Source organism: Semicossyphus pulcher, unplaced genomic scaffold (genome assembly GCF_022749685.1).
Source record: "Semicossyphus pulcher isolate SPU_LCO1_2020_fin unplaced genomic scaffold, fSemPul1.0.p SCAF_9, whole genome shotgun sequence".
In the NCBI taxonomy this organism is placed as follows: domain Eukaryota; kingdom Metazoa; phylum Chordata; class Actinopteri; order Labriformes; family Labridae; genus Semicossyphus; species Semicossyphus pulcher.
The window spans coordinates 32,201,418-32,222,402 of NW_027211770.1; the positions used below are offsets into that span (position 1 = coordinate 32,201,418).

Below are 20,985 nucleotides of genomic sequence, written 5' to 3' on the forward strand. Positions count from 1 at the left end.
CACCAGACTCCATTAATAAAAACAGTAATTTTACATGCAGACCACGAGAATTGTTGGCCTACTGCCGCCTCCATCTACTGTGTGTTAAACAAAATTGTGTTGGTTCTGAGGTTAGTTTGGTCGGGTCATTTTATGACTTTGGTGTCTTTAATGCTGAGAGATCGTGGCAGCAGAAGACCAGCAACCCGTGTCCTGTGACTTAACATGACTGTTTTTGTTAATGGAGTTTGGTGGCTTGGAGGAGAGCAACACAGCTGTGACATCGCTCTCTTCAGAGTCATTTTACCTCACAGGACACAGGAGCTGCTGGTCTGTCGCTGCCTCGATCTGTTAATTAGTTTCAATTATTATTAAGCTAATGCTAGCATGTAGCTCAAAGCACTGCCTGATCCAACTTCCTCCTATTAATTAAAGATACACATCGTAAAGATTTGGATACAGATGGATGAATGCTCAACATTGGTTTTCTTACTTTATCCTGCTGTGTATACTTGTTTTATTCCTCCTCCTGCCTCTGAGAGCAAATACAAATATTTCTGTTGAGTTAAAAATAGTTTCCCATTTCTTCAAACATGAATAAATAATGCACATTGATCTGAGCTGGTGTAATAACGGTCTGTTTGTGGAGGGAAGTTTCACTTAAATACAGTTGAACGACAGCAGCATCTAGTGGCTGCTGGATGAACTGCAGCGTCATGTTCACACAGAGGGCAGATGGAGTTTAAAATGCTTTATTGGTGATTAAAACAGAAGTGATTAATCTGAATCTGGAGACAGGGAACTGTGATGTCATGATGAAGAGGTGATGATGTCATGAGTTCAACTGTAGGCGTCTTTCTCAGTCTGTGATTGGCTGGATGGAGCAGCCACTGGGAGCTCAAGGGTCAACGCAGGCTGGATAGGCTCCGCCCCCACCTCACCTGGAGAGAGTCGATGAATTATACAACAGAGTCACAATAAAGTGAGGCAGTAGAAAGATTAACTCAGAGAGTCCAGTAAAGTGGACTCTACTGGTTTCGTCTCACCGCTCAGACGGGTCAGTCTGGTTCCCAGTTGACTCCAGAACGAGCACGAGTTCTGACTCAGACCCTGCTGATGTTGAAGGGCGGGGCTTAGCTGCAGGTATGTGGGCGGAGCCTCAGAGGACAGGACCTGCTGCCAGTGGGGCAGCGCTGACTCTGCCCACACAGGCGACGGGTTCGGGTTCCTAAGAAAAAAAAGGAAACATAAACTTCACTCAGCTACAGATATAACATCAAATTTAAGCATTAGAGGAAGTTAATTATCTAACATCATTTGTTTTATTATTTATAGATGTGTATCCGTCTGACCCGGTGCGGATGAAGCTGGAGACGTAGCTCATCACAGCCAGAGAGAGGCGTCGGTCAGAGGAGGTGAAACGCTGAGAGCTGATTGGACGATGAGGAGTCCCGAAGACAAACTGAACGTCTAGAGGAACTGACACGTCCGCCCTGCACACAGGAAACAATACATCACTTCACAACCATCACCTCTCTGCTTGTTCAAGTCGCAGTGAAAGGAGGAAAGATCTAACTAAAGAAAACAGGTGCTCCAGTAAATCAACAGTACCTGTTGGTAGCGCTGGAGGCAGGTTGGTGGTACAGGAAGACGTTAGCTTTGCTGTTAGCCCAGTGGCTAGCCATCTGCAGACTGGGACAGATGATGAACAGATCTCTGCAACACAAACGGAAAGTTTACTGCATGGTAACCACGGCTGGATATCAAATTTAAAGAGGAAGATGATTTTTTTTTTAACCACAAACAGACATCGCTCTGTTCAAAGCCACCAGACTCCACTGACAAAACTGTAATTTTAGCCAACAGAACACAGGAGTTACTGCACCCAAAATCGGTTCGGTTTACTTGTGTTATTGTGGATTTGAACTACCCATTTCAAATACCAAAGTCACACAATAACACAAACAAACTGACTAATCAAGGCAGAGGTAGACCAGCAACACCTGTTAGTGTTTTTGTTCATGGAGTCTGGTGGCTTTGAAGAGAGCGATGTAACGTCTGTTTCTGGTTAAAAAGCCTCGTACTCTTTCACAATAAGGTAACTATTAGGCATTTAGAACTCAAAATATATTTTTGAAAAGGGCCCAGGTTTAGAAATACCAGTATTAACTTGGACCAGTTTTTTTTTGGGAGGGAAAACTACCAAGGTTGAACTTTAAAGTCCAATTAAACAGAATTGAACTAAACTGTAGTTTAAGTGTCTGACCTAGTGGCGTTGTTGAGCGCTCTGGAGAACAGGTTGTATCCAGCAGCTGATGGACTGTGATCCAGAGAGTAGAACCAGCCCGCCGCCTCCTTCAGCAGCTCACTTCCTGTCGATCCGCCCAGCGAGCGGCTCAGAGCCTCGTAAAACGCTGTCTTACCATCAGCCCGGCCCTGCAGAGCCTCAAAGTCCTGAACACACAGAGAGGAGGATACATCAACACAAAGATGGTTCCCTGCGAAGGTTCACAGGTAGTGGTCACTGCCGCATGACCTCTGACCTTTATCCTGCGAGCTCGGCTGATCAGACCGTCCTGCTCTGACGTTCCCAGCAGCAGGTCGACTCCGTGGAGGGACGACTGAGAGACAGACTGACGCACCGGAGACCAGGCCTGAAAGGGGCCGCTGACCGCCAACAGCTGCAGCACACGCACACGCACACGCACACACACACAGACGACAGGTGAGATGTGTAAAAACTCTGTTTCTTTTTCAGATGAACCGTTTCTGGATTTTAATCTCTACCTTGGTCTGAGCTGCGTTGAGCGTGTGCACAGGCGTCGCCCGGAGGCAAGTGGCTATCTTGTCATCATCAGCGGGGTCAGAGGTCACACAGCCAAGCTCTTTGGCCAGCTCGAGAGCCTGACGTCTGGAGGTGGAGGGAGTCTGAACCAGTGATGGAGAAAACACAGAGCCACCCTGCAGGAGGAAACAAACAGCAGCTGTGAGTCTGTGTTGTGATGTGTTCATGTGTTAATGTTCTGGTGGGAAATTCAACAACTGACTTTACTCTAACTTTATTCTACGTCATAAATCTATAATCTGAGCTCCTTTATGCTAAGGCTGCTAAAAACAGCCAACATCTAACTACTGTCCCTGATGCTAACTATTTCTGCTGCTAACTAGCATTACTGCTGCTTTAACTAATGCTAACTGCTGCTGTTGTGGATGCTAATATCTTACTTCTGCTAAATAGTATTGTTACAGCTAACTGCTTCTGCTGTGTGAAGCTGCTGCTAAAACTCTGAGTAATAACTTGCTGCAAACGGTCGTACGTCTGCTAACTGGTTTTACAACGAGTAACTACTTATGCTCCTGTTGCTGCTGCTAACTAGTATAACTTCTGCTAAATACTTTTTGCGTTGTGACTTACTAGTTTTAATGCAATTTAAATAAAATCTTACGGCTGCTAACTAGTATCACTGATGTCACTGCAAACGGCTACGGTTAAGACTGCAGGGATTTCATTGCTGCTAAATAGTGACTTCAACTTGCTGTAAGCTACTGCTAACATTGCTGCTAACTAGTAGCTAGTAGCTAGTAGCTAACGACAGCTCAGGTGATGTCAGGTGAGTTTTATTCAGAGGAAGAAGAAGAGAGCGAGTTAATCACCATCAGCATCATCCGCTGGAACAGAGGAGGAGAAGAGGAGGAGGAGGAGGAGGAGAGGAGATGAAGGCTGGTGATGTCGGCTCCACGTCGCTCCGCCCCCACTGTCACACTCATGTTGTCTCCGCCCACCAGAGAGATGTGGGCATTCACCCATCGAAGCACCGCCTCCTGGTCGGACAGACCGTAGTTACCTTGAAGACCAGACGAACCTGCAGACAGATTTAAAGCAAGTTAGGTGTGTGTGTGTGTGTGTGTGTGTGTGTGTGTATTAAACTGTATAAAGTACATTTATGTTCACCTGTGCTAAGAAATCCCAGGGCTGCGGTTCTGTAACTCGCCGTCACGACGACGATGTTACCCACAGCAGCAAGGGTGGAGCCATCCAACAGTCCGGGGTTCTGATTGGCTGAAGGGTTGAAGAAGAAAACCAGGACTGGGACACGCCCCAACTTATTCACACACACACACACAACACACACACACACAGTTTTATTAGATGATTTGGGGGACATGTGATTGAAAATTTAATTTCACAACAGTTAAGAGACCAAATCAAAATGACAACACGTGAGGAGGACTCACCGGAGCAGCAGGAGTGAAGATGTTGAGGTAGAGACAGTCCTCACTGGAGGCTGCAGACTCGACGTCACCGGGCTGAACACAACTGGGACTGAAGGACAGAGAGAGAGACGGTTAGTGGTCAGAGAGCCATCACATATGCAGCAGGGGGCGACTCCCCTTTTTATATAAGGAAGTCTGATCCTATAGAAGTCTATGAGAACATGCTCCTCCTCCTCTCCTGATGTATTCCCTCAGTAAACATGTTCCTGATGAGTTTATGGTCTCAGTCTCTCGTTTCTTCTTCAACACAGCAGGATGTTCATTTAGTCACTGATGCTCCCATTGAGAGTCACACAGAGCAGGAAGAGGGGAGGGGTTAGGGCGGGGCTACCTGTGATTGACAAGTTGCTACTACGATATCCTCAAAAATGTTTTTTCAGCGTTTGTACTAAAAGAGTCTGAGGAGTCGGCTGTTACATTTGCCACAGTTGGCATCTCAATTGAAATCTCATTTCAGATGCACCTTTCTTACAAAGCTAGCATTAGCTGATAACTCCTCCCTCCTCTCAAGCTCCGCCCTCCTGTCCAAATAAGCACTAAAAAACCAACATGGTCAAAATGCCAAACCTTCATCATCAGTGGCTACATCCACTTCTTATATGCAGTCTATGATCCAGACAGACAGGTGTCTGTTCAGACAGACAGGTGTTACCGTGGTTTGGTGGCGTCCCAGGTTCCTGTCCAATCAGCTGGCTGAGCTGCTTCAAAGCGGAGTGATCCTATTGGTGGACGGGCGTACGGGACTCCCAAGTACTGAACCACCTTCTTCTTGTCTGAGCCCAGGGCTGTTTCCACGGCAACGCCCTGCAGGGTACCATGACCAGGGATGGAGATTGTAGTAACTGTCGGCAACCGCTCTGAAGAGAAAGAAAAAGCACAGTTTGATTCTGCCTCCTTCTTCTCGCCTGTCTGTCAGTAACTGTGCTGCTCTCCGCTGTGATTGGCTCACCTGTCCTCATGTACACCTGGGGGGCGGGCTCTCTGATGACCAGCCTGCAGGAGGAGGAGGGGCTGGGTGAGGTGGGGGTGGAGCTTAATCCACAGGTGGGGGTGTCGGGGTAGAGGACACAGCGAGTGGCAGACTCCGCCTCACTGAGCGACACAGCGACGCATGACTCCGCCTCCTGACAGGCTGGAACAGGAAGTAAACAGGAAGCAGAGTCAGAGGGTGTTACTTCCTGTTTAAACTTCCTCCAAAAATACTTAGTGATTATTGAAACAATCTTTCTTGTAATCCAGTGTTACCATGGAGACACCAGTCCCTGGTCCTGTCCCGGTCGGTGGCGATGTCACGGCTCACATGGATGATATCATACTTGGAGAGAGACGGGTCGACGAGGACTGACGAGTCCGAGAGGAGAGTCCACTGATCCAGGGACACTAAGGACACCAATACCCAAGTATAAGTACTACTTGGCCGTGTGGTAGTGGTAGTAATATTGCAGTATTGGCAGTAGTAATGATGGCAGCAGTAGAAATATTTTAGCAGTATTGTTTTGGTCTTACCGTTGTTTTTTGTGGGTGGCAGCTTGAACGGAGGACAGAGAGCGGGGGAAGAAGTCCACTGATTCACTGAACACACAAACACGCCACATGACACACCCTGATACTTTAACTGTGTGTGTTCACACGTGCAGCGCGTGTTCACGTTCACACGTGCAGCGCGTGTTCACGTTCACACGTGCAGCGCGTGTTCACGTTCACACGTGCAGCATGTATCAGTGTGTACACAGTACCTGGTTTCTGGTACCATCCGAGGGGGTCCGGTGAGGTCTTCACCACAGACGGTTTGCAGTCCTGACTCCTCCACGTCGTTGTGTCGTCCTCACCGCAGGTCTGAACCCCCAGACTGATCAGAGACAGACACACTACGTCTGAACCGCCTAACACACACACACACACACACACACACACAGTTGTATTTTTGTGCACACAGAAGATTAAGTCGTCCCTTTTAATTGTTTCAACATTAAATCTACATTTCATTAGTTAAACTGACAGTAACGAGCTGTGAATATATTCCTTGGTTGGATTATGGTATTATGTCCCTCACTACATCCTGTAGGACATTGTTAACACATTACTCAATACGCTCTGTATGCTGTAAAGACTGTTAACCCACCTGCCTCATGTATGTCCAGACCTGTGAATATTATACTTTAATATTGCTGTGAACACAAAGAAGAGACTGTTGATATTTTTAAAAAGAAGCTCAAGCCCCACTTTTTCAACTTGGCTTTTAACTGATTTATCCTATTCTTTTAACTATTTTATTCTATTTTTAATATCTAATATCTAATATTTCCAGTATTTGTATTATTGTGATATGTTTTTAATTCTAGTGATATGATTTTAATTTTTCTGTGAAGCACTTTGTGTTGCATTCTTTTTGCATGAAAGGTGCTATATAAATAAAGTTTGATTTGATTTGATTTGAAGAACATTACTGTTCATGACATCTATAATACCTGCTGATTTCGTGTCTCGGACGAAGCCCATACCGCGACAACAAGGATCCTCATCACAGCGCCGCTCACAGTCCCTGAACCTGAACACACACACACACACACACACACACGCACACACACGCACACACACACACACACACGCACACGCACACGCACACGCACACGCGCGCACACACACACACACACACACACACACACACACACACACACACACACGAAAACCTTGTATCTCTTTAAAATGTCAACATTTAAATGAATAGTTTGGCACAATGTTGGATAAAACTACCGTCTACATGCAGCCATCTACTGTTCAGACTTTATTCTTAAAGCACATTCGGGTCTTTGATAATGAACTGCGCCACATAAATAAAGTTTTGTTTTTAAACTTTAAAAAGGTTTAATTAACTTAAATGACAAAGATCACCAAACCTTCCGATTCAGAACGTACATGAAGATTCCTCTGATGACCTGTGTGTTTACGTGTGTGTGTGTGTGTGTGTGTGTGTGTGTGTGTGTGTGTGTGTGCGTGTGTGTGTGTGCGTGTGTGTGTGTGCGTGTGTGTGTGTGTGTGTGCGTGTGTGTGTGTGCGTGTGTGTGTGTGCGTGTGTGTGTGTGTGTGCGTGCGTGTGTGTGTGTGCGTGTGTGTGCGTGTGCGTGTGTGTGTGTGTGTGTGCGTGTGTGTGTGTGTGTTACCCGTCAGACAGCAGTGTGTTTCCTGTCACGCTGACTCGGCTGCGTACAGAATAAGAAACCATCTTCTGGAAGGAAACTCTCTCATAGAAGCTCTTCACCGCTCCGGACAGGTCCACTAGAAACACGGTAAGAAGGAGAACATGAAGAGCTGCCGTATTTTAACTTCCTGTTACAGGAATCCATCTTCTTGTTCCTGAATATGTGATTCAATAATTCTTCATTCTCTACGAGCTGTTAACTGTAAATCACAAACCACAGATCATCATCAGTGTTGTTTACCCTTCTTGCTGTAGGTGTTGTTGGGCGTTCTGTCCAGCAGGGGGCGACAGGGGCGTCTCAGAGGTTTGTCGTACGCTCCGCAGACTCTGCTGTCGGGAAACAACGAGCAGCTGAAGAAGCCCGCAGAGTCGGAGTCTCTGAGGTCGGCGACGGAGCAGAGCTGCTCTGAATCGCAGCCTGAAACACATTCAGCCATCTTTACAATAATTACATCAAGTTTAGCTGCTCACAATCTCTGAACACAAAAACTGTGGTTCATGTGACGTACGTGTGAGGCACCAGAGCAGGGCCTGCTGGGAGTTGTAGTTGTTCTTATTGAGCCAGAAGGAGAGGACGGGGAGTTTTCTCTGAGGATCCACGAGCACGTCGTCCGCCGACAGAGACTCAAACTTCTGCTGAACCGATGCTGCACAAATATGTTGATACATTCATTATTATATTCATTCATTCATCCTTTGGTCATGGAGATGTTCCCACAGCCCAAACTGTCATTATGTTTAAGTGACGATACACAACCCAGAGAGCAAATTGTTCCAGAGGTCTGACCCTCACAAGGTTTTTCTTTTAATTATTGATTAATAAACTCATCTGATCATTGATTAATAAAGTAATCTAAGTAACCTGTTGATTTTATTTTGCTAACAGAAGCTGTCCTGTGTGTGAGCAGGTTTCATGTTAGTGATACCAACCGTCCAGAGGAGGACTGAGCTCAGCTGCTGCACAGGAAGAGGAACCAGAACCAGAAACTGCTGACTCTGCATCTGAAAAACAAACAAACAAACAAACAAACAAACAAACAGTGAGAAACAGGCAGCATCTTCATGTTTACTCTGTCTGACCCTTTGAGAGCTGATATCCATCCTGAATCCTCCTGCCTTCATCTTTCACACGCAGCGGCTTTTATCTTCAGACCTGCATGGACACTTCATCTCTGCTAAGCGGGTGATCTCAGATGTTACATTTGCCTCCTCTGACCTGACTTTATCCTAAATACAATCACCCGTTATTTAGTTCATTGAGCCATTTCAATCTTTCCCTGCCTTGATTTCCTGTGCTGGAAGTCTGTTTTCAGTCAGCGTCTATCCATCCGTCCGTCTATCTTCTGCTTAGCAAGGCTAAGCAACTTAGCCCAGACGTCCCTCCTTCTTAGCAACATTTTCCCGCTCCTCCTGGAGGACCCCGAGGCGTTCCCAGGCCAGGTGGAGGCTTGAGGCAGAGACTCACTGCCCACCTGGAGGTGGCAATCCAGACTTTTTTCTGGCGGAGAACCATGGCCTTGGAGGGGCTGACCCTCATCCAACTGCTTCACACTTGGCTGTAAACTACCCCTGCTGAAGGTCTGGCCTGATGAAGCCAGTGCTCGTGATAGAAGTTTAGTTTTCTGAAATATATCTTATAGGCTTTATTTAAAGCTGTTGTTATAAGTCTAATTAAGGCTGTACCTCCCTCAAACGAGCTCATTCTCTTGATAAAAGTGGACTCTGACTCAGCTTCTGTCAACCTGACTGATTTAAACACTTTCCCCAGTGAGTTGCAGATCAACGTTGCTAAGTGCCTTCTGAGTTCCTGCCTCCTCTACCTGAGCCAGAACCAGCATCTGTACCTGCTGCTATAGTTTGGACTGCAGCCTTAACCTGAACGCAAACAAAAACCCCTTAAATGTTCCTCTCTGTGCATCTCTGCTGCATCTTTAAAATCTGGGTGACACATTTTTTTATGTACCTGTGTTCAGGTAAACAGCCTGGAAGTTGATGATGGAGGCCTGGTAGTCCTTCTTGTTCTTGCTGTCAGCCGGAAGGGCGGAATCAGCTGAAGCAGAGGAAACAGAATAAAGATCCTCTCTTCATGTTTTCAACATAGTCAATTTTTTTCAGTTTCTCACTGATGGTGAATTTTTGTCCTCCGAAGTCGAACACGAAGCTCCTCTGCTGCTCGTTGTAAGTAAGCCCCGCCCCACAGATACGATTGGCTGTCCCCTCTCCAGTCACATCCCAGTCCTGGTCCCCGCACATCAACACTGACGGAGCTCTCAGCCAACCACAGAGCAGAGAACCTGAGGGGGCGGGGCAAAGAGTAGAGGTTTAATTAATTCATATGTTTTTATGCATTCAGTCACTTCTTTTAACTGATATTTCTTAATTTTGTTTTATTTGATGTTATTTACTTTATTCATTCATTCATTTACTAATGTGTTATTTCAAACCATTCATGTATTCACTCATTTGCCCGTGTGTTATTCATTTCCTCTGTTCATCCATTCATCCATTCACTCAGGTGAGCTGCGTCGAAATGCTAGCGTACCTCCGTTCAGCACATTGTGGTTGAGGATGAATCCGTCGCAGCAGGCGTCGCGGCTGCAGCCGTCCTGACAGAAACGATGAGCGTCAGACAGAGAGGTCCGCTCTGAAGAGAACACCTGAGTCCTGAACACACCTGAGATGGCCTTCTTCATCCTCATCCTCGCAAAACTCTGCTGCTGCTGCCGAGACGAAAACTCCGCCCCTGGAGCACACAGGTGTACACACACACACACACACACCTGAACACACCTGTCAGACTGAACTCTGACCTGTCTATGTAACTGAACAACTACAGTCATGTTTTTTTACCTTTCTTCCTGATGACTAGTAGATCTGAAGCTCCGCCCCTCACTCTTAACGAGCAGCTCAGCCAATCAAAGAGCTCGGCCTGAGGATTACCAAGAAACCCGCTGGTCTAAAAAATCAAATCAAAGTGTAATTAATATCAACACAGTTCAGTGGGGAACTGTCACTGTTGTAGACACTCAACTATAATCATGAATAATAACTAACATAAATACAATCAAATAATGATGATGATAGTTTAAATAATAAGTATTTACAAAGTAGAGAAGCTGCTCAGTCTTTGTATTATTTCTTAGATGAATCCGATTTTTTCGTTTTGTTGGATGGTTTGGAATACTACATTACCCATGAGCCTCAGCTGCTGATGTCAAGGTAAATAAGCTCGTAAAAGGTGAAGCAAATTTAAAACTCTTATCTTTCATCAAACTGATCCAGAATCAGAAAGATTCAGACGTAATCAGACTGTGAAGCTCTGTGATTGGAAGCCTGTCAGTGAAATGCACCCTGGGAGTTGTAGTTGACTTTAGTTTTATGTCCACAGCGTTTTTGTAGCTCTTAATTTTTACGCAAGAACAAATGTTTTCTGAAACAGCGGTTCATCTTCTGTTGTGATGTTTCAAACAGGCCTTTGTGCAACTCTTTAAAGCTGCCTTCTTTTGTGAATGTGTGTGTGTGTGTGTGTGTGTGTGTGTGTGTGTGTGTGTGTGTGTGTGTGTGTGTGTGTGTGTGTGTGTACCTGCTGGGAGGTGTTGCAGTGTGTGTTCAGTGTGTGTGTGCTGTACAGTTCACACTGAGTCTGTCTGTTGAACAGCGCCACATGGTGGCAGGACGGCTCCGCTGCACATGCTGAGAGAGACAAACACAGATCAGTAACACAACAACCCACGACCTTTGACCTTTAAAGGACCATGCATGAGTTTAAATCTTAAACCTTATAAACATCATAATTCACCTGAATGCAATTAATAGGATAAAGTAACCTGCAATGTTCAGTCAAATTAAAGGGAAATTCCAGTGTTTTCACAGAGCCACCAGACCCAATGGAAAAAATCAGTAATTTAACGTCAGTAACATGCGAGTTGCTGCTCTACCTCTGCCTTTATCAGTTAGCATTTTTGTGTTCTTGTGTATGACAGAAATATTGTGTTGGCTCAGAATGAACCATTAAGAACAACAAAGTCACACAAAAATGAATCAATCACTCAATCGATCACTTTTTAATTATAGTGCCAAATCATAACAAACAGAACAGGGACTGGATTAGGAGTATGCCTGTACGGAGTATTTGTAGTTTTTTGGGCAAAACATTAAAGATAAAACACAGAATTGATCCTTTAAGGCCGTTACATTAAAGACGTCGGTGTATTAATTCAGAAATATAAGTCAATGAGTGTTTCTGTCACCTTGGACACAGGAAGTGAGGTCAGAGGTCGTCGTTTGCAGGACTTCAGAGTCGTCAGCTCCGATAGTAACATCTGATCCAGGAACAGCCTGAAACCTGCTGAGAACTGTAACACACACACACACACACACACACACACACACACACACAGTAACACAAAGTTAACACACAAACAGTTAAGTGAATAAAAAAGAAAGCTGCTCTCTGATTGGCTGCTGAGACCTCACCTGAGCACTCATCATCAGTCAGAGGTTTCTCACTGCTCGTCCACTCAAGCTCCGCCCCCTCACTGCTGACACACCACCACTTGCTGGACAGGAAGTCGGGCTGCGCTGGCAGGAAGTCACCTTGCTCTGAACAACGCAGGCCCCGCCTCTGACACTCTGTGACACCTGACACACACACACGCAGGTAAATACACACCAACTTCATATCACTTTTGTATCTTCTTTATTTTAATTGTTTGATCTATTGACCATAAATGGAACAATCAATAAACTCTTTATTTACCTTCTGTCACAGTCTCACCTGGAAATGTAAAGTTTGTCCTGACAGTGGTGCTAGGGGATAAAATGTTAAAGGTGATAGGACTCACATTGATTGACAGATGATGCTCCAGCAGGGGAGGAGCCTTTGGGACACTTGTTGCAGAAGTCCCGCCCCTCTTCATCCTGATAGGTTCCCTGAGGACACAAAAGACACGCCCCCTCCCTGGAGAGAGTCCCAGCAGGACAGACGACTGCAAAAACACAGAGAGAATAAAGTCTGTTTGATGTATATATGGAACAAACACCGATGCATCATGGGTGTTTCAGCCCCTCTGAGGTCAAAGGTCACATTATTCTCTTTCTTACAGACAAAACTTACCGCAGCCGTCACCATCACTGGCCAGGTGGTAACCTCTGGAACAGCCAAATGTTGCCGTTGTCGTGGAAAACAGTTTGTGCTCTGATGCAAGCATGGAGCGGATATTACCCAGAAGTCCCTGCACCCCCTCCAGAAGTCTGGACTCATTCAGGAACAGACCTGATAAAAAAAAACAGGTAAACATAAGAAACCAGAATCTTTGATGATGACAGAAAAAAGTGTTTCAGGATCCCTCAGTTTTATCTTGTGACCCTGCGAGGACTCTCAATCCTGATAATGGGAAACACTGCTCTGCCAGGTGTGTTTTACCTGTGAAGAATCTTCCCAAAGTATTCACAGATTTATAAAGTCATCAGTTCTGTGCAAAGAGTCTTCTACTTTTGGTGATATTCACTGACACATTAAAACACTTTTTTTAATGGAGTTTGGTGGAGAGCTTCTGCCTCAGTGTTGGTCCAGCAGGTTAAAGTTGGGTTTGTCTCTGCTCACCGATGTCATGGAAGTCAGGGAGGTCAGAGGTCGGAAGGTCGAACAGGTCGACAGTAAATCTGATGGTTAATTTCATTGTGTCGTCGGCATCACACTGCAGACGCACGGACGAGTCGTCACACACCGACACAGAGCGACTGGACGAGGGGAGCTAGACACACACACAGACAAACACACAGGTGGAATACTATGTGTAATCCTCAGTATCAGGTGATGGTAGAAGGTGTGCTAAAGGTAGGTACAGTGGTCACCTGTGCAGAGCAGAGCCCCCTGCTGGTCATTGTGTCGAACAGCAGAGTCTGTAAACTGCTGATCTGAGAACAGGACGACGACAACATCCAGAGCTGAGAAGACGACACAGACTGCAGAGGCTGAGAGACTGAACACACACACACACACACACACACACACACACACTATTATTTTCTCATGTAAAGTACAAAAGTAAAATAAAAATGGAAACACAGAGGGAGTGGAGGTGCTAATGTGCAGGGCAATTAATATCCTGTATTTAAGCTTTAAAAACTGCGTAATGTCCCTTTAGCAGCCCGCGCTCTTACTCTGACAGGCCCCTCTCAGCGGTTTGTTGTCCTCGTTCCATCGCCTGCTCGCAGTCTCACACAGGAAGCTGCTGACAGGAAGTGAGTTCTGGTAACCATTTTGACAGACGAGGTCACAGCTCTGACGACCGTCGGCTGCTGGTTGGCAGACCAGTGCACCATGGGTAACAACGGCGGGGGAACAGAGAGGACCTGGAGACGAGAACAACAACCAATCAGGAGCTGAAAGTGTGTCGCCAGTGTTCCTCTAACATCCTCCAACAGGAAGAGAATTTCTAAATAAAACTACAATTAATGAGACACTTAAACAGGGGGGGCTTACGGTCACATGATGGTGTCCTTCCCGTCTGGCGAGATGTTCGGGTCCCAGCCACTTCCTGTCCGTCCTCAGTGACACACCAACAGGAAGTGACATCACACTGCAGAGGGATGAAGGAGCCGTCGGCACGACACTGGGAACCTTTCAGCTCACACCAGCTGGGACCTGATCGCACCACACATAGTTTACAAATTTACAGACTGAAGGGTGACAGCGAACACCACCGATTGTGTGTGTGTGTGTGTGTGTGTGTGTGTGTGTACATGTCAGCTGTCCATTGGGGCTCGGTGTTGCTGTCTTTATCATCTCTCCGGTCAGAGGGTTCACACACCAGCCTGCAGCGCCTCCTGTCTGCAGCACCAAGAAACGACCGTCCTGAAAGACACACACTCATGAAGCTTCATCAAGAGAAGAAGAAAATTAAAATGAATGTTTGTTGAATTGGTCGGATCCATCGTCTCTGATGCATTCGAGGAAGTCGGGAAATCTGAAAGGTGACTGGCTTTCACGACACCGCGTCAGGCGAATTAATCAAGTTGAATTTTAGCTCTAGAACAGATTGTTAGCTGTTAGCATGCAGATCACTGTTTACATTAATGAGAAGCTAAATCATCATCAGATGAAGCTGATGGGAGCCGGGATGTCGTTCAGGCGCATTATGTTCTGCCTGCTGTTGCTCTCCACACGGACCGTTTTTTCTGCATACGCTGAAGCCTGCTGATACGTGATTGGTCAATATAACTTGGACTACAAACGTACTACTAACGGAAACCTGAACACTTCCTGTACTAAAATCTGGTCGCGCACCTACGTGTGTGTGTGTGTGTGTGTGATCCTACCTCCTCACACTGTGGGTTGTAAGGTGAAGCGTTGATGATGTCAGATCCTTTCATCCAACCAGAGAGCAGCGTGTGAGCCTGAGCTCGCTGACACCGAGTCAGACCTGCAGGAGGAAGCATTTAATCATGGGTGAAGCTTTATCTCAAACTGTTATGGAGTGTGTGTGTGTGCGTGTGTGTGTGTGTGTGTGTGTGTGTGTGCGTGTGTGTGTTATCTCACATTTGGGCAGGTGGAGTGAGCGGCTGGTCAGAGAGTTGGGGATGTACTCTCCGTCTTCGTCAACACACCAACACTGACCTGAACACATACAGAGGTAAAGCACTGTCATTTCAGAAGGACAAGTCTGCATACATTCAAGTGTATGAATTAGTGTGTGTGTGTGTGTGTGTGTAGTGTGTGTGTGTGTGTGTGTTAGAGACCTGTGCTGTGGTAACACTGTGTGTGCAGCCAGAGTCCCTCAGAGTCACACTGTGGAGTGAATGGCTGGTATGAACGTCGCTGAGGAGGCAGGAACATCTGGACAGCTGGAAAACAACAACATCAGTGTGACATCAGAACTGTTCATCTTAAACCTGCCTTTATTTTTGACATATTTGGGATTTTAAATGACAAATATGTTCAAAATGTTTTGTTGTTTTTGAAACCAGAAACAGCCCAACACTGCTCTCCTCAAAGCCACCAGACTCCATTGATAAAAACATCATTTAACCTTGCAGAACCTTGCAACTCTTCTGCTGCCTCATTTAATGAGTTTATGTTATTGTGTCACTTTGGTGTTTTAAACGGTTAGTTCAGACACAACACAGCATTTGTGTAACACATAATTAAATGAACAAACTAACTGATTAAGGCAGCAGTAGACCAGCAACTCTAATCATCTAGAATGTAAAATGACTGTTTATGTGAATGGAGTCTGGTGTGTTTGAGGAGAGCGATATACTATATATATATATAGTCATACTGTGACTCACTGGAGAAAGCAGCCAATCGCAGAGCAGCTTTGGAGCGGCTCAGCAGCCTGTCAGAGATCTGCAGCTCCTCCTCTGATTGGCTGATCTGGAGCTCCTCCGGCGTCAGAAGCAGACCTTCGGCCAATAGGAATCCATATCCCAGGGGAAGGTGGGAGGAGTTAGACAGAGCAATGATGCTCTTCACTTCCTGTCTGAATGCCGTGACCTCAGCAAACGCCTGAGAGCACCGACCTGCAGGTTAATATAAAAAAACTATAAAATAGTGTCGCTAACAGGTTAGCAAACAGATCTATGATACAGCTCAAACTGTGATCACTTCTGAAGTTCCACTGGTTGAATGGCAGTTTGCCTGAATAAGCATATTAGTGTCTGACACCTACAGGTTAAAACAGGTACTACTTCTACTTATAATAATATTCCAGGCTACATACATTATCATTATCTTGTTTCCTCCATTATAAAACATGTTTTATTTACAGCAAATATTCACAAACTACATTTTTCAATAAACAAAAAACATCTTAGTCTTAAAGAAAAATGTATTTTATTTTACCACAATCTCACGTCGCCCCCAAAAAGGTGTGAAATCATCTACAACTATTACTTTATATATTATAACATACATGCTCCTTATTATCTGAGTAAAAATACAAAGTTGATCTGTAAAACTACGATGATACTTTCATGACGTTTTACTTTACTGTGTATTTTTGCTTCACAGGATTTAATGAGGGATAATTTAGGACTGAAATACAAGCAGTTAAACCTGACCTGCAGAGGACTGAAGCTTCTGTGTTGTTCTCTCTGGACCTGAAACAAAACACAGCTTTAAAGAAAAAGAAACGTATTTACTGATACGACTGAGAACAGAAACATCACTGTGTGACATCTTACAGGAGACAGCGCCCCCTGCAGGCCCAGCCGTCATTGTTTTCCCCTCAGCGTCCACACAGAAGCAGCGTGGGCCGACACACTGCAGCGGCAGGAAGTCTCCGTCCTCAGAGCATGCTGGGATGTGAATTTCAGCGCCGGCGGCCATGTTTACTTTCACCTTCAGCGCTATCACGCGCTCTCTCTCACAGCGGGAGGAACATCGAGGACGACGACCGGTGATTCGAGACCCCGCCTCCTCCTGACCCTGAGAGTCCACACACCAGCACTCGGCCCCCCGACACTGAACCTCCTGGAAACCACCGCCAGGCGTGCAGCTCGGGATAAAGATGGCTGCTGCGTCATTGTCTTCGTCTTCAGAGCAGGAACGCAGCAGAGGAGTCAGAACCTGGAAACAACAACAATTGAATCCGTTAACCAAAGTGAGGTGCAGGTCTGCAGCTCCCGTACAGATGAGTATTTATAGTGTTACACTAAAGGCATTGATCTGGTGGATTGCTTCAGCTGTGAAACAGACTGTAGCAGCTGCAGCGTTCAAGTGTGTTGACTCTGACCTGGTCCACTGATGCAGAGTGAGAGCTGCTCAGCCCCCTCAGTGTGTGCTGAAGAGCAGAGAGGAAGGCCGGGTCCTCCAGAGCCCTGCTCACAGACTGGACCAGGTCCCGGTTCTTCTGCAGGCTGATACTCTGAGAGGAGAGTCGGTCCAGAGCGAGCGCCCCCTGAGCTCCTACCGCCCCGCTGAAGTTAAAGGAGGCGGCGCTCTTCAGGAACTTCCCTCCAAAGAGATTCTCCTGCAAGCGACGAGGGGAAGGTCGAGCCAGAGCCTGCAGAGCCCCGCCCACCGAGGGGAAGAGGCCTTCGAGGACTTCGACCAGGTGAGACAGGAAGGACGTTGGATCCGCCTCCACCGGCAGGAGCTCCCTGAGTGGACGAAGGAGGGGAAGGCAGGAGGATGAAGGTCTGTCAGAGGAGGCCTGGAAAGCAGGATCAACAGGACCGGAGAAGAGACGGGACAGAGCCACACGACGCTGAGAGGGACAGTCATCAGGACCTGAACCTGGAGGAGGAGGAGGAGGAGGAGGAGGAAACAAACAAGATGAGAAAAGGAGAGAAGAGACGAGATAAAGGAGATTAAAGAAATGAGAAAGACGAGGACAGACACATCTCTGTCCACAGTGGCTCCAGGACACTCACTGCAGACCAGGGAGTCTCCCTGCTGTCGTGTCCCAGGGACCTCCCTCCCCGTGGGGTCGACACACCAGCACTGCCCCCCCTGCTGACACTGTCTGGAGCTGAAGGATCCTCCGCTCTCACAGGATGGGACAAAAACACTGGACGCCTCCATCGCTGCCCGACGCTCCTCCTCACAGGGAGACGGACCTGACAGAGAGATGTGATAGGGTGGTCTTCAAATCAGTCGCTACATCTCTAACCAGTTAGACCAGTGTGAACCAATTAAACCAGTCTAAATGAGTGTGTGTGAGTTTACATCTGAAGTGAGCGGTGAGGGCGAGGCGGACTCCCAGCATCCTCCTCTGCAGGACTCTGTAGATGTTCGTCTGAGAGAAGGAGCGACCGGACCGAAGACCGGAGAACGCCGAGTCGTAGACCTCAGACAGGAGAAGCTCCACACCTGCACAGGAAGTACACACCTTCATCAACATCATCACCATCATTATTATGAGTGTGGTAAAGCAGGTGACTGACTGTACCTGTGTTCTCCATCTCTCTGCCTCGGCTGTCTGAACAGAAACAGTAAGAGGAAACCATCGGGAAGAACTTCCTGAAGCTGCTGAACGTCTCAAAGGCTTCTGGGAATCTGAAACACAAACACACAACATATTTAAATACACCTGTGAAAACTTTACACACACACACACACACACACACACACGCACACGCACACAGTGGGACAGGTGGGTCACCTGTTGAAAGCGTGCAGCAGGTCCAGCTGTTTCCTGTCCGTCATGTTGATGAACTGACACTGAACGGGGAGGAAGCTGCCATCATCAGCACACTGAGGAGGAGAGAGAGAGCCGGAGCTGTGGAGGAGACGCCGTGACCTCACCTCGCAGCCGCCCGGACCTGAGGGTCAAAGGTCAACCAGTCAGAGACATTTTAAATACAAATCTAACATCTATAAAGTCTAAAAGCAGGGTGAGGCAGGTTTCATCTCATTTGTATGCTCAAAGGAAACGTTAGTATCAGTGTGAGTATCTGTACGTACAGCGCTGAGGCCTCCCGCTCTGTCTGGTCCCGTAGAGCTCCATGCCGTCCTGATCCACGCACCAACACTGCCCCCTGCTGGAGTCACACTGAACCGACTCAAAGAGGCCTGAAGGAGAGCACTGCAGGGCGGACTGCAGCTGGCAGGGAGACGGACCTGCAGAGAGACAGTGACAAATATGACCTGAGCCCTCATAAGATATCTTTCATTCATATCCATCAGCTGAGCGAGAGGATTTATAAACTCCTTTTTGCCCTGTGTTTTGTCTCACAGGCTTTCCTTCATTGTTGGCCTGAAGCAAAGAACCCCTGCAGACGAGTTTTAGGGCTAAAAAGCAGTAATATAAACCAAATCATTTTTACACATACAAACAGATAAATGTGTCTCCTCCTCTTCTGAAACCTGCAGCTTTTATTCTACTTTATGAATCCTGTTTCTAAGGAGCATCTGTCGAGTGTGACCGGCATGACAGCTGATATTAAGTTATGCATCGAAAACACATCAGTCTGGAAAATAAAACCCGTAAATTACAAGTGATCTGATTATTAAAGACAATGTGTTGTGTTGTCGTGTTTCTCACAGTGAGGAGCAGAGCCGCTGGTTCGAGTTCCAACCACCTCCCGACCTTCAGCATCAACACACCAACACTCCTGACCCCGCCCACTGCACTGCACAGGCCTGAACACACACACACACACACACACACACAAATTAACTCTTTCATAATGGCCTGCAGTTCAGGAAATGACTAACAGGACATCACACAGAAGTTAAAAGGTATTTTTTGTGCTCTATTTTAACATTTTAGGGTCTAAATGTCTAATAAAACAAAGCATCTTCCTCTTACAAGTCATAGTTATTAACCAAAAACTGACATTACGTTGCGCTCTTCACATGTACCAGATTCCATTGACAAAAACTCTAATTTTCCCTTGAAGAACACAGGAGTAAATCCCTGGTTTTCTGAATGGAGTCTGGTGTGTGTGCAGAGAGCGATGTAACGTCTGTGTGTGGTTAAAACAATCATCTTCCTCTGTAACAAAAAGGTCTATCTCTGCAGGATGAACACATCTACTGGAGACATTCACACACTGTTTCTACCTGTGAGTCATTTACACCAAAAATAAGTTCAATAAAAAGCCCAGGTTTAAAAATACCAGTCTTTAGTTCTACACACCTGAACCTGCCATCCTCTGTACAGTGAGGGGCATCACCCTGTTGTTTGGAGACAGCCACACCTCTTAGCAACTCGCATTGGCTCAGGGTCTCTGACTCCAGCTGGTACTCTGGACAAAGACAACAGGAAGCAGTGACATCATCAGTGAATCATTACAGCATAATGACATCATCAGCTGAGCGTTTCCTCGAAACACAGAAGAGTTGACCTTTTGTGTCTTTGCTGCCTGCATCAAGTTCCCCTTGTTTCTTTTTTGGACCAGAGGGACCTCTTCATACGTGAACCTTGACTGCATGTAAAGATGGCCGACATGTCACCTCCATCTTGCTCATCTGTATCCAGAGTGTGTGCAGTATCGTCTGTTAATGAGCTCGATTTTATTCTTTTTAACTTTGCGTTACCTCGGCCAGGACATCAAAAACAGATTTGTATCTCAAAGGACTTCCTGTTTGAATAATCAAATTAAGACGGCAAAACTGTGTTGAAGATGTCGACATGAACGTCCCTGCTGTCTTTAGCAACAACATTCTTTTTCCTTTGAACTCAAACATTTCCGATGTTCGATCCGGTGTGCGATATCGGAACGTAAGATGGATTTGACTGAAAACACAAACACAGGAGAATACCTGAAGAAGACGATGCTTTGAAATACAAGCATAATACATTTGTGTGCTGGGGGAGACCACTGTCTATGTCCCCACATGGTAGATACATAGACACACAGACAGTTGTAGGCATTGAAAGATAGTCGCAGGTCCAGGTGTGCTTACCTGAAGCTTTGCCCTGCAGCAGCAGCGGGCAGCAGGCCAGGATGCAGGCGATGCTGAGCAGCCAGGCCATGGTCTCTGTGGTGACGGGCCGAACATCGCTGCCTCTTTATGAACCTGCAGACCTGCTGAGTCACCGTGAGGAGGACTGACACACCTTCATCACTCCTCCTCC

General features: G+C 46.4%; 1 protein-coding gene across 1 annotated transcript; it reads right to left on the reverse strand.

Moving 5' to 3' along the window:
* Positions 1–819: 819 nt before the first annotated feature.
* Positions 820–20,883, reverse strand: tg (thyroglobulin). Its single transcript, XM_069656454.1, has 49 exons — positions 20,814–20,883; positions 20,044–20,152; positions 19,447–19,544; positions 18,867–19,022; positions 18,565–18,724; positions 18,352–18,458; positions 18,129–18,272; positions 17,834–18,019; positions 17,194–17,696; positions 16,643–17,027; positions 16,520–16,558; positions 15,749–15,979; positions 15,197–15,301; positions 14,997–15,074; positions 14,777–14,880; positions 14,201–14,312; positions 13,941–14,102; positions 13,619–13,810; positions 13,310–13,437; positions 13,059–13,209; positions 12,570–12,728; positions 12,298–12,441; positions 11,930–12,094; positions 11,704–11,808; positions 11,037–11,146; positions 10,304–10,409; positions 9,996–10,196; positions 9,577–9,747; positions 9,417–9,503; positions 8,384–8,440; positions 7,963–8,100; positions 7,695–7,871; positions 7,416–7,530; positions 6,723–6,802; positions 5,991–6,137; positions 5,761–5,826; positions 5,500–5,634; positions 5,204–5,386; positions 4,907–5,111; positions 4,216–4,303; positions 3,932–4,082; positions 3,634–3,842; positions 2,767–2,940; positions 2,523–2,660; positions 2,246–2,433; positions 1,591–1,695; positions 1,332–1,472; positions 1,026–1,207; positions 820–920 (listed from the first exon to the last, which is right to left on the reverse strand). Exons 1-49 carry the CDS (start codon positions 20,881–20,883, stop codon positions 820–822), a joined length of 7,248 nt encoding a protein of 2,415 aa, XP_069512555.1.
* Between the last annotated feature and the right edge of the window lie 102 nt (positions 20,884–20,985).

Excerpts from the sequence above, each read along its gene's own strand:
- tg (XM_069656454.1), bottom strand. The coding sequence starts at position 20,883 with ATGGCCTGGCTGCTCAGCATCGCCTGCATCCTGGCCTGCTGCCCGCTG. Across the intron at positions 14,881-14,996 it reads CTCACTCCACCTGCCCAAAT|GTCTGACTCGGTGTCAGCGA; the intron begins GTGAGATAACAC and ends TTCCTCCTGCAG. Across the intron at positions 5,387-5,499 it reads CAGGGACTGGTGTCTCCATG|CCTGTCAGGAGGCGGAGTCA; the intron begins GTAACACTGGAT and ends TTCCTGTTCCAG.